We start from the raw sequence: 13,827 nt of genomic DNA, 5'->3' as shown, positions 1-13,827 counted from the left end.
TCTTTGTTTTGCCTCATAACTTACCGACTAGGATAGCTGTTGCTTACTGTAGGAGTTCAATCCAAGAGAGAGCTCAGCTTTATAGTTTGATGATGAGAGGACTGTGTACATGGTGTGGGATTCATTAATCTGACCCAAGGAATGTCTCTAAATGTAAAAAAAAAAAAAAGTGTATACAAATAGGTTCTCTAAGCCAGCATGAGAAGGTAAATTTTATCAAGTACAGTGAGAGAGAGGAGGTGAGATGTAAGCCCAAAGTTCCTCATGTACTTCTTCAGGATGCAAAAGCAGGCTTCAGATTGTTGTTCTCCTGCTGGCTCACGAATCCTGAGATTTTAGCACAATACGTTCAACAACATTTAAATATGACAATTTTTCCAAATCAATTTTCAGCATTATACCAAGGGACTTCTGTTAACACACAAGATGTATAGCTTTAAATTCTCTCAGAAGGAGGGAACTGAATTAATTTCTCTCATTGCTGTGGATAGTATAATCTGTAAAGGAGATAATAGGAGAGAGAAAGAGAGTAGTTGAGTGAATAATAACAATAATAGTAATTGTTAATAATATTCATGATAGAAAAAAGGCTGCTAACAACTGTCCTTTCAAAGGGATGCTTTCTTCAAGCAGTTGTGTTTGAATTCAGGGCTGAAGTGTCCAAAGACTGGAGTGGGTTATCAGTGGTGATCTCTTTTCACAAAGACACTCAGAAACACTGAGTATTCCAAGAGGAATGATGGATTCCAGGCATAACCTTCCTCTCGGTATTCCCTTGTAGCTCCATGCCTAGCACAACAGAAGCATATTTCTGCTAACTTAGCTGAAAGTTCTGACTTGTATTTTGGATTGTGCTTTTGAATCAAGTTGCCTTTGCTACTGAGTTCTGCACTTGCTCAGTCCCATTCTTGACTTTGCCTTATGCTTTCACAAAAATACCCTGCAAAAGATTCCAGATATAGAGGCTAAATAAAATCAAATTACATTGAGTTTCAGCATGTTATTAAATTTTACCAGATATTTTTCAGAAATGTACATGAAGAGAGCCTGTATGTGAGCCCTGAAGAATGAGAGAAATTCTACTAAAGTCAACATCAAATTAGCATTTCAAAGGATGATTTATTGACATCTGAGTGTGATGAGGGTGGAGGTAAAGCTTGAAACAAATATATCAGGACAGCTGACAGTTTATGCTCTTTATTTTAAAGCAGTTGGATGACAAACATTTAAAAATATGACAAAATAATCAGTTTTAGTCACAGTCATCTCTTCATACGACAGACTGGCCCGGTGTTGATATGCCATCATAATCATCTGAATAGTGTTGATACTGATCAGTGAGAAGAGGCTGATGCAACTCATTCCTATTCCTCTTGGCACGTACAATGCATGCAGCAGCAGCAAAGATAATTGCAACAAGAATGAGTGCAGTCACTATTGCAATAGTTATCATTTCTGTTACACGAAGAGCCCGACCTAGAGGAAGGAAAGCATAAGAAAAATTTATTAAAAGTAAATGCTATTAAAGGGACAGGCCAAAGCTCAATATCTGTCATGATTTACTGAATTTTGAATTAGAAGTAGCTGAAATTTTGTTTGGTTATTTGTTCCAAAATGTTACAAATGGGCCTGGACGTCTCTTCTGCTGTCTGGCTTGCACTTTCTCAAGTGAAACATCAGAGTCTTAAGGAAGCATTTTCAGAGTGAAACATCATATGTCTTAAGGAAGACACATGATACAGGAATAACGACAAAGTGCAAATAATACATACAAATAACTTCCTCAAGAACTCTGTTGGGTAGGGAGAGCTGTTTGCAATGGCTAGCTATGAATTCGTACTAAATCTCAAATGCAACTGATTTGGAAGACCAGAAGAGCAAAGAGAAATAGGCCTTTACAAAATCATCAAATATTATATAATTTGAACAAATTTTGTTCAGATTTTTTGTATGATATGTAAGCTTTAAAGGAGAAAAACGTGGTGGGAGAAAAAGAGTTAACACCTAGATTGGATAGTTTACCTGGCCACTCAATGTCATAGCTGTATCCCAGATTTTCTGGTGCAGTAACAAACATTTCATTATTCGTAACTGGAGGCCAGAAAGGCACCATGTTGTACTCCCGGTTATGTCCAATAGGGGCATTCTCCAGGGGATATATAGAGATATCTAAATTAGAAATTTAAATCACACTTCTGTAAATAAAATTGAAATCGTTATGTCATTTGAAAGATTTCAGGTTTTTTTAATAGTGACTCAGGGCACTTGAGAACCTTCTTCCTTCTCTCCTGTCCCCCCCAGTAATTGCTGAGAATTAAGCCTGTGGTAGACATCTCATTTCTTTCTGCTTGAGCAAGGAGGAGCACAAACATGAGGACAAGGAAACCCTTTTTGCTGTGATCTAACACTGCAACTGTGTCAAAGATCTCGAGCATTTCAGATGGGCAGCTGATATGATTTCCAGTGGAAGTTTTCTGGAATTTTATGGTAAGTCAGGAAAAGGTCAGCTGAAAACAAAACAAAACAAAACAAACCCACAAGCCAAACTTCCATTCAGTAATACAATGAAAAAGCTTGTGATGTCATGTAAGTACCACAAAGACATACAGTTTTTTCTCTGAGAGTTGGCATGGAAAAGCCCATGCTGTAGGTTGTGGACGCTGCACAAAGAAGCCTCAGTTGTTCAACAGCAACCATCTTCTGTAGAAGGCAGAGGGGGCTGGATTGTTTAAGAGTAATACAGTTGCTTCTTTGTACAGACCAGAGCACAGATGTTTGAGTAACATAGAATTCTCTCCCCAGTTCACTGATGCCAACCTCTTTCTTTCCTTCTTTTCATTTTTGCTTCCTTCTTTCCTTCCATCCTTCCTTGCACTTCCTTCTTCCTTTTTCCTTCCTCACTTTCATTCACTTTCTCCTTTATTCCCTTTCTTTTTGTATTTCAGAGTCGCAGGAGAATAGGCAGCAACAGTTACAGCAGTTATCATAATTTAGATATGAAATATCTAAAGAGAAATAGCTATAGATATTATTATGGTTCTGGAGTTCTAGTAATGAATAAAAAATGTGGTCAGAATCAGTGGCAAGGATGTACAAGGCAACTGATTTTTTTTCGTCAGGAGGAAACATAAATATTTACCCCTAACAGTAAGGGAAGATCCACAGTGCATTGAACTTAGATAGTTACACTGTCAGAGATCATGCTTTTGCACACTTTATTTTCTTGAATTATGCCTGGCATCTGTGTTCAAGTCCTTTCACAGACAGTGATTTGAAAATGGATGTCAGAGGGGTGAGGAAGCGAGCTTACTTGCTATTACTCTGTCTTCATTAAATTTATTAACTGCTAGAATTCTAATCTTCTTTCCTGAGCTTGGAGACATTTTGCTGTCCTACTGGAAGCTCCTCACATCTCATGACTACAAAGACAGACATTCCTCCCATCTCCATCCATAGCGCATCTTACCAGCTGAATATCTTCTGAGCCACTCATCAAAAACAGCATCTGTAAAGGTGTGCAGGAGGACAAAAATGGGATCATTTGGTGATAAATGTGTTTGCCCTCCTGTTCCGTTCAAAAATAGGTGAGCCAGGTTGTGAAGGCTTCGAACTGCTGGGTCATATTTTCCTGAAGGATCGCTGTACCCTGAACATGCAAACAAAGAACAACACAAAAAATTCCAGTGAACATTTTGTTTGGAAGATGCAGTCCCAGCTGGATATTATTTTTTTTCTGAAAGGCTTTCATTTGTTGTGCTGCCTTGTTTGACATAAATGAGTAGCTTATTCTCTAACTACTGGCATTTGAGAAATGTCCCTAGGATGCATAATTCCCAAGCGTAATTCCCATGTGCAACTTTCAAATATGCTTCAAGAAAGAATGCTGAGAATGTGGAGTGCAAGGCTGATAGGATCTAAAGTAAAAACAGCAAAAATAAAGCACATAATAACATGAAAATTAAGTTTTATATTTTGAATCTAAACATCTCTTAGTGTAAGTGAAATAACTTTCAATTGCAGGATTAATTTTTAAGATGTTAACTTCTATTGAAATTTTCCAGTTGTCATGCTTTTACCAATCATTTCCTTGTATTATGCTAGCACATCTCAGAGAGTTCCACATGCTGTATTTTTTTTTCAAAGAAGTGCCCTACAAAACACTGTTGGTATCAACCACCTGATAACTCCAATGCCATAGGTCAAGATCTGAAGCATTCTGAAAAACTTTCCAGTATTCAAGAAGTTCAGTAAATTCGGAGGCAGATCAATAAATTGGCTGAAGCCATGATAGCACATTTTCCAGATGTGATAAGTATCCCAATCTTTTATATATACTTAAAAGTTTGATACGGATACTTGTTTTTGTTCTCCAAGAGCAAGAAAATGGAGCAGATCCTACTCTGTCGTATGAATGATGTTCTTCAGGAGTGTCAGAATATTAGTATGTTTGTATTAGACAGTGATCTGAACTGTCATTTCATAACTCTTCTCATAAATTTCAAAATTCCTTGCATAAGTCTTTCCATTTAAAAACTCTGGATTATTAAAGTGCAGAAGAAAACACCAAGATGCTGGTTGAATAATGTGTCTCAGATCTTTAGACTGGTTTCTATGCTGGGATATCACAGAATGGAGTCACAGGATGGCCTGGGTTGGAAGGAACCTCAAGTATCATGAATCTCCAATCCCCCCACCACAGCAAGGGCCACCAACCTCCACATTTAATACTAGAACAGGCTGCCCAGGACCCCATCCAATCTGCCTTTGAACCTCCAGGGACGGGGCATCCACAGCCTGCCTGGGCAGCCTGTTCCAGCACCTCACCACTCTCATAGTAAAGAATTTCCTCCTGACATCCAACCTAAATCTGCCCTCCCTCAACTTAAAACCATTCCCCTTGTCCTGCTATTAACTACAGTTTCAAAGAGTTGATTCCCCTCCTGTTTGTAGGCTCCCTTTAGGTACCGAAAGGCTGCAATTAGATCACTCCGCAGCCTCTTCTCCAGGTTGAACAAGCCCAGCTCCCTCAGCCTGTCGTCATAGGGGAGGTGCTCCAGTTCCCTGATCATCTTCGTGGCCCTCCTCTGGACCCTCTCCAGCAGCTCTGTCTTTCTTGTATTGGGGCTCCAGACCTGGAAGCAGTACTCCAGATGGGGGACAAGCACCTCCCTGTCCATGCTGACCACCCCTCTTCTGATACAGCCCAGGATACCATTTTCTTTCCAAGCTGCAAGAGCACACTGCTGGCTCATGTTAGGTTTTTCATCCATCAGGACCCCCAGGTCCTTCTCTGCAGGGCTGCTCTCAAGGACCACTCCTTCCAGTCTGTATATATGCCTGTGATTGCCTGTGATTCCTCTGGCCCAAGTGCACAACCTTGCACTTTGCTGTGTTGAACCTGACTAGATTCACCTGGGTCCACCTTTCAAGTCTGTTGAGATCCCTCTGAATGGCATCCCTTCCTTCCACCATGTCAACTGCACCACTCAGCTTGGTGTCATCAGCAAACTTGCTGAGGGTGATATGTGTATTCATACCCCAGTGACTGAAAATTTAAAGTGCAGAGTTTGAGAAAGAAGGACAAAACTATGTGGCTGAGAGAGAAGGACACGCAAATTGCAGCATGTCCATCAGTTAATCACAGAGTCCTCAACTGTTACTACTTCAATATAATTCCAACATATACTACCAGGGCTTTTTCTTTCCTTTGTTATAGTTAATTTACAAGAATAGCTTCCATGAGCACATTTAAGTTGCGTAAGGATGATAAAGCTTCTGCATCTTTTTGTGGTCAAAGACTGTCTGTTTTCCTTTACAGAAACTTTTTACTAGGAGAATTGTACTCAGGATGGATCTTTGCTAGATTCTACTTAGTATATCTGTGAAACAGTTTCAGGGATTTTATACACTTGAAGAACTGACATACACTATCAATTTACTTAGAGTAATTATCCAGTAATTAATCCAGAGTTATTTCTGTTAATAAGCTAATACTTATTTCTAAGAACAGTGTATTCTTAGTACCCTGTAAACTGTCTCCAAGCTCACTTTCAACAGGAAAAATGCTGAGTCTGCTACCTTGATGTATTTGGAGCTGTACCAAGTCTTTTTGTTTGCACTGCTCACCTTCTACTGTGTTACGGAAACTGTCTGTTGAGTTGGAGTAAAAAGGAGGAGTGTCAAATATACCAACTTCCAAACACAGAGCAACATCCTCAGGCTCTGGGAGACGTTGTACCATGGGCCGTGCAACATTTCCAGCAGGATTTCTGCGGATGGGACCACCTTCAGTGCCTGGGGGTGGAGAGAAGTGAGAAAACAAAAATGACGTAGAACACTAGACCAGAGAATGCATCCTCCTAATGACTGAATTGTGGGGGGAAAAAAAAAGAAAAGAAAAAAAAAAAAGATCACACAAATGACTTTTAAACTATACAAAAAGTCAGATCCTTCACTCAGAAAAATAACCTGAATCCTCATAAAGTTCTATGTGCTAACTGTGTGTTAATCCTTTGCACAACTGGTTTCAGAAAGCATCTAGATGCCTCCTACTGAAATTTGTGGTTCTACAAGTGTTTGGGGAAAAATTCCCATAATTTTTCATGTGATCCCTTGATGAGATCTAGAACAATATTTTGAGGACATCTTGGTAAAGTAGCTGGGGAAAGAAATATAGATAACTAGGTAGGCATTGAATTTAGTATTACTAATTAGTAATAATAATTATGTACTATATAATACCCTATTTCCATGCAGATACAGAATTTTTAGCTCTTGTAGCTGAGATGTGTAATAGGATTCTGTACTCCTCCTATACAAAATACACTCCACATAGCTAACATATGTATTTACATATTTTTTCTCGTTAGAAATATAAACCTTGAAGGTTGTAAGTGGAGAAGTAAGAAGAAAGCTTAAGCTTCAGCTAAAACTTGATGCTGCCAATTCAAATTATACATGGCACAAGATTTAAGGAGGCACTGCTTAAGAAGGAACACTTCTCCTACAAGTACAGCCTGAGAGAGCTGGGGCTGTTTAGCCTATAGAAGAGAAGGCTCCAAGGTGGCTGGATAGCAGTCTTTCAGTATCTGAAGGGAAGGCTATAAGAAAGAAGGGGACAGAATCATCAGCAGGGCTTCTTGTGACAGGACAAGAGGAAAAGCTTTCAGTCTAAAATGGGAAAGATTTAGACTGGATATAAGGAAAAAGTTTCTTACGATAAGGATAGAGAAGCACTGGAAAATGTTAGTTGCCCAGAGAGTTGGTGGATGCTCCGCTCCTGGAGACATTCAAAGTCAGGCTGTACAGAGCTCTGAGCAACCTGCTCTAGCTGTAAATACCCCTATTCATCACAGGGGATTTGGAAAAGACGACCTTTAATGGTCTTTTCCAACTCAAATGATTCTATGGTCCTGTAATGTCGTAAGAAGTGGAGTCAAAGAATTCGATTCTTTCTCTGTTACAAGCTATTCAGTGCCTCAGTGAAAGATAGGTGATAACTACTATGTCAGAAGACTGATGCATAAATCTTGAATCAAAAATATCCAAAAGACTCTTCAAAAGAAGAGTCTTTTGAAGAAGGACAAAAAAGACTAAAGTCTTTCTTTAAAATTTGTAGCTGGAAAGATCCATTGCCATGTAAAATCTTATTATTAAAGGAATAATAAACATCTGAAACACCTTTCACTAGTCATACTTACTGTTACAAATGGTTCCCAAGCTATCATAGTCTTCTATGCTTTCACACAGGACACGCCACTGAGAGAAGATTGAATTCTGACTGATCAGAGATACATCAAAATTGCTTCTAGCCCCCATCAAGTCATCTGAGCAGATATCACAGGTGTTTTGTCCTGTTGCAAAGTTCCAGTACGGAAGGCCAAAAGTGGGATCCTGTAGCATATTCTAAAACATATAAGTGTGGCACTAGTAAATCTCTGCTACAGGCATCCATGATACAGATCACTAGAGGAGTATTCAAAATCCATTAAATATATCTTAAAAAGAACCAGAGTCCTGCTTCATGGAAAGGAGAAAATGCAAGGAAATTTATGGAAAAGCTTTCAGTAGCTTTTGACTTTGATACCTTTGCCTGTTCACCAAAACAAATTTTTAGACCATTGAACTGAGTCCCAAATCCCTCTCACAAAATCCCTCACTTCCATGAAACCGTATTGCTAATAGTAAGAAACATTTAATATTCATACCCCATTTTTTTTCCATATATTTTAAAGGCCTGACAATGGCAGTGATGTTTGTAGAACACTGAAAAAATAAGCCAATTGCAGAATTGGCAACAACCTTGAAAACTCAATTTTCTCTTCCTTAAAAAGAATGACGGTCAATCAAATATTATTTTTATGAGTAATTTTACACAAAGAAAGGAAAGCAAGAGAACCACTTATTTATGAAACAGAGTTTCACAAAACATTAATGTGTCTAACCTGTTGCATAAATTATAGAAATAATGTGATTCTGAATCTCTGCAATAATTTTCTTTAGAATTTCTGCTGCTTTGATTAGTTTAAGTTAGTCAAGAATCATGATTTTGGTACAAAACTAGCAATTACCTTATTTGGTCCAATTAAATGCTTTCTATGGGCTAGTCTGGAATATGTATCCACTTTTATATTGAGTTTTAGATAATGTGTTTTTGTTATTACTTGAATTGAAATATTATTACTACTAGCATTTTTATAATGTCTATCTAAAACTTAAATACATTCCAGTAAGTTTAGTATAACTTTTTTAATACTGATACTGAAGCAAAATTTCAACGTATGGTAAAAGCTGCTATAATTTTTGTCTATTATGAGACAGTATGAGAATGAAAAATTCATCCCTACAATGCACAGTAGGAGCACATGACTCAACGTTTTTGTCATCCTTACCTGCATGTCTCTCTCAAGCTGCAGCAGATGATACCTATGCCATGTGACGAAAGCTGGTCCTTCATGAGAGAAATCAACTCTTTCAAAGCTCTGCTGCCCTGCACCAAGGAAAGTCTTCCTGACAGAATAATAATGGGACCACACAAAGTAGTTATAAATGGAGATATTTTCAAACTGTGGTGTGTTGCCATCTGGTCCAAATATTTCATCACGTCTCTTTGTGGCAATGACAATATCAGGGTGGATTGTCACCTTGGCTTGGTGTAGAGCATTCACAAATCGCCTTCTCTCTTCTGTGCTAAGATCCAGAAGATTCCTTCTGACTATGAGAATATAGAAAAAAATGTTAACATAGACTTGGAAACTGAAGTCTGATTTCACAAGACTAATTTATTTTGTTCTTAATAAATCTGAGTAAGTCTCGTTCTCTTCAAGCATTCCTTGAGATTTTGCTGGGGCAAATCAGTGTATTAAATAGGAAATATTTTCAGAAAGGTGAATTTGAGTGAAAATAAAGTCTGAAATCTTATTCATCCCATTTGAATGTCATTATCTACTACTGTTAAAAGTAGATATGTTAGTGGTTATATCCCCAAAATAATGGGGGCTCTTCTGGAAGAAATACCTCCTACTTTTACTGCTCCACCCAATAGTGTTATTGTGCTCCTTGTGGCCTCTGTAGTTTCCACAGAAATAAATAGGAAGCATTACCTGTGGAGCAACCTATGTATTTTAAATGTTTTTTATCCACATAGAAACTGAGAAAATTACAAACAAGGAGAGCAGCTGACTTTTTGAAATATCAGAGTATCAGAAAAGGAACAGTCACCTTCAAAGCAGTCTCACAAGTCTGAGAAGATTTCATGCTATGTTTAGACTGAAAGTGAGATAAAAAAACCACAAAGCTGTTCTTCACAGTGCACTCATTTTCAGCATTAAATGTACTGTGCAATCCATAATAGCCAAATGAGTTTGTATTGATAAAAGAAACAGTATGTCTCCAGCATGAATAAAAAAGCTGAGAAATAAATGTAATTCACTGTGTAAAAGGAAGTTGTTTCAGTGAAGGGTACTTTAGCCTCGCTGAGGTTTATAGAAATGCTGTTCTGAAGCATGAATTTCCTCCAAGGACTGTGAATTCTGAAACACGTTTTTCTACTTGGATACCCTAACTGGTATTTTTTGTTATTGATTTCAAGCAGGGTCTCAACATATTATTTTCCAAAATACATGTATGATCCTCCACAATAACATTTTTGGACTATTCCTAAATTTAGGCATGGATTTAGAAGATATGAAGGCACCAAAATGCATTTTAAAGCTATTTTATATAGATATGTCAAAATAATCCAATATTTTTAATGTCTAAGCAACAGAGACCAGGTTTATGGATGGACAGAAGATATGGTCTCCATACAGAAGCATAAAACATAATAATAAGTTGATTTTTCATATTAAAATTTATATTGTTATGCGTGATGTGATTTGCTTAATATTTTAAAGAAAAATAAAGTAAAAAACATTCTTACCTCAGCTATAATTGCTTTTAGTTTAGCAGATTTACTGTTCTAAGTTTCCATGTGCTAACATTTTGTTATTGCTGTTGTTACTTTTCAGAGTTATTGTCATTGTTAATAGGAATGGCCTAAGAGAATCAGAGGGTGCCACTTGACTTAGCCACTTCAATGCATGAGTCATTAAGCCCTCTATAAAATGTTTTTTGGAAATATGATTATTAATATTTGAACTTCGTTAACTCTTGCTGGAGCATGTGCTCGCATTCATGGAGTATTTCCTATTTGGTGATAATAATGGCAGTGCTGAGTTTTGACTCTGGAAGAGGCATTGCACTTTTATGTCAGGAACCTGTTGTTTCTCATGTCAGTGGAATCCATCATTCATCTGAGGGGTTATGAATTTTACAGCATTTTAGTATCATCTATAGACTTTCACTAATAAACAATAAAATCTTGTTCATTCATAATGCTTTTCAGTTATGAAAAAAGACATAGTATCATCTATTCTTTCTTTTCTTTTTTTGAAACATCTGTTTACTGATAGTCAGCACTAAACTGAAACTGTGCAGTGCTCAGGAAGGTCCATCAGGCACTATGCTCTCTCATCTGAATATCCTACAGTCTTGTGTTAAGGCTTTTAAAGATATTGGTAGCAACTAGGTAAGTAAAAATTTAGCTGAAGTGTGTAGACTGGAAATATATTATGAGACGGTGAATCAGAAGTGCTGCTATCACACTTCAAATATTTACAAGATATTGTTCAGGATATATAGATATGTATTCCTAGATATTCTCACAAACACACATAGATGTTTATACATATGATTTTACTACTAAATAATTCCAAAGAATACAAAATTTTAAAGATGAATATGTTCTATAGTAGGATTGGTCTTAATCTTGCTCTGACTATAGGTTTTATTTCCTCCTTTTGTGTAGTCAGTGTAGGTACTTTGTACACAAGTTAGACAGCTCACTTAACATCTGCCTTAATAACACCTAAAGTATATTTTTATATAAATATAAGGGACATTTTATGTTTTAAAGAAAAAAAAGATAATCTAGATGCATTCAAAATCAAGATGCCAACAGGAAGTTTTCGTATTTCTGATGTTCTTACCTATATTGATTTGCTGGCTACACGTAGGTCCAGTCCATCCAGGGCGACATGACCCACAGTTGTAACCAGAGAAATTACCATTGCACCTGCAGGTTTGGTTGAAGAAGCGTATGGGCCATTGCTCGCGGTCATCCCTCCCATCGTGGATGTACTGTGGGCCATGGGGTCGCGAGTCAACTGTCACCTGCACACACCGGCCTCTCCCTGTAGACACTCCGCACCGATCGGTACCAGGCCCAAACACAGGGAAATAGTCTGGGCAACACATCCCACTTCTCAGAGACTCGATGGTAGTGCACTGGCGAGGGAACTGAGCTCCAGCTGGTTCAAATATGTTAAGAAATAGTGGCAGGGAAAGGAACAGCAGCATGGGGAGCTGCATGGCAACAGGTTCAGCAGGGCTGGCTCCTTCTGAGAACTTTGATCCGTACTCACTTTCGTCTCCTCTCCAGTGACAGGACACCCAGCTCCCTCTACACCAAGAGAAAAACAGATAAAGAATGAAAATAAGCAACACAAACCTTCAGTCCATTCCTCTCACCTCAGCAAGTACTTCTGAAATATGTACTTTGATGGCCAATTTCTACTAATGTTATTTCCTTCTCTAATTATCTATGAGAAAGATAGTAATAACCTGCAGAGATATATTTACACATTGACTTCTAAACAGTTCCTAAATGTTCATTCATGTTGCACATCTGCCAGCCAGATTTACATCACTACCACAAAATATTTAAACTTGTCTAAAACACCTATTTTTCAATTTTTTTTTTTTTTTTTAATTTCACATTTTTTCTCTCCTGCATTTAACTAGTGTATTCTGCTTTCTAGCTAGTGTTATCCTTCTGTATCTGCTTGCTGTTCTTAAAGGCAGCTCCATTGGAAAATAAAGCTACAATTCTCCACGCGTTGTACCTCTTCTGTCTTTCTGGCACCTCTTCTCTGCTGAGATCCTGTTGTATCTCTCTGTGTTCTGGGGCTAACTCTGTGTCTAACTCAAAATAAGCACTGCTGATTTCTTTCCTGTTACAGTCTGCCTGCTAATCCGTGTTCTACCAACACAGCATGGCTTGGCCTCACTCTCCTATTAATCTCCCTTTCTACTTCAGTGCCTTTCCCTGGACTTTAAGTACTTGAACAGCACATGATTTCTTTCATGCTTATCTCCTTGTGATTTTATAAGTTTTAGCAAAGGTCAGAGATAAGTACTTGATTCAAAACAGAACAACTATGAACGGTTTTTTGTTTTTTTTCTTTAATTACTTGCAAAGAAAGGTTCATTTGAAAACATACAAAGGGCACTGGGGAAGTCTGCATATACCAGATTTTTTTTTTCTTAATACTTCAAATGTTTTTTTTTAAGATCAAACTGAAATAAATGACAAAGAGACGTTATTTAGAAAATGAAACACATTAAGCTTACAGTTTTCTGTTTAACTATTTATTTTGATAATCAAATAAAAACACAATCATTATATTGGAATATTCTGAAATGTTAAATTCTGAGCAGGTGCTGTGTAAAATAGTTAAACAAAAAATAAGAGAAAAGCACTCTGGACTGAACAAAACACCACTGTAGTATTTGCAGGGGCCAAAATTATTCTCACTCAAGCCATTATTTCCTTTTTTATTTATCAGTAAAGATGGTTTTCAGTGAGGCAAGAATTTTTTGCCAAGATACATCTTAACTGCAACCAGGACAATAAATTAACAGTGAAATTAATGAATTTCGGTTACAGCATAACATGCATTCAGCAGAAAACTGATTGCTTACACCTACTTCTGCAGAAGTAAAAACAGGAGAGTATACCCAACTCTGGTAGGCCACTGAAATAGTTTTTTTTCTGAGCATTGCTTATTCATGCCCATCAGCAGTGCATGACAGCAGTGAACTTTGCCATTACATTTGGTGTGTAATGAAACACTCTGTAGCTTGATTCAGTGTAGTACCAAAGATTTTATGATGTTTCTTCATGCCTCCAAATCTTTAACTGACTATCCATCTGCAGGAAGGATTCTCTGATAACCCTTACATGATACTTTTCGCTTTTCTACCCTTTGTTTTGTTTTCTGTTACAGCCTATTTTTTTCCTTTTTATCATTTTCTTTTCTTTCTCCCTTTCTCCCTTTCTCCCTTTCCCTTTTAATAGCTTATTAGGTGTCAAGCCATTATTCATCACATAGGAAAAGTCCCTGGGGACTTGAAAAAGGGAAACATTATTACCATTTTTTGGAGAGGGAGAAAGAAAGATTCAGAGATACAGTCAGATGAGCATCACATCTGTGCTGGGCTTGCTTA

The 13,827-nt window shown here is 37.6% G+C and overlaps 1 protein-coding gene across 1 annotated transcript; it reads right to left on the bottom strand.

The window, feature by feature from the left end:
* Positions 1–1,188: 1,188 nt before the first annotated feature.
* On the bottom strand, positions 1,189–12,608 carry TYRP1 (tyrosinase related protein 1). Its single transcript, XM_042877463.1, has 8 exons — positions 12,444–12,608; positions 11,529–12,001; positions 8,892–9,214; positions 7,701–7,905; positions 6,127–6,294; positions 3,467–3,646; positions 2,023–2,169; positions 1,189–1,476 (listed from the first exon to the last, which is right to left on the bottom strand). The coding sequence occupies exons 2-8, from the start codon at positions 11,908–11,910 to the stop codon at positions 1,271–1,273; spliced, it is 1,611 nt and encodes a 536-aa protein (XP_042733397.1). The 5' UTR covers positions 11,911–12,001; positions 12,444–12,608; the 3' UTR covers positions 1,189–1,270.
* Positions 12,609–13,827: the final 1,219 nt, after the last annotated feature.

This window comes from Lagopus leucura, unplaced genomic scaffold (genome assembly GCF_019238085.1).
Source record: "Lagopus leucura isolate 7727_CA_CO unplaced genomic scaffold, USGS_WTPT01 Super-Scaffold_100018, whole genome shotgun sequence".
NCBI classification, from domain to species: Eukaryota; Metazoa; Chordata; class Aves; order Galliformes; family Phasianidae; genus Lagopus; species Lagopus leucura.
This window is presented reverse-complemented; position numbering and strand designations above follow the sequence as displayed.

Bases quoted from the DNA above. Each gene is read 5' to 3' on its own strand.
- TYRP1 (XM_042877463.1), bottom strand. From the start codon at position 11,910: ATGCAGCTCCCCATGCTGCTGTTCCTTTCCCTGCCACTATTTCTTAAC. The intron at 9,215-11,528 runs GTAAGAACATCA...ATATTCTCATAG, and splicing joins TAGCCAGCAAATCAATATAG to TCAGAAGGAATCTTCTGGAT. The intron at 3,647-6,126 runs GTGAGCAGTGCA...TTGCATGTTCAG, and splicing joins TTTCCGTAACACAGTAGAAG to GGTACAGCGATCCTTCAGGA.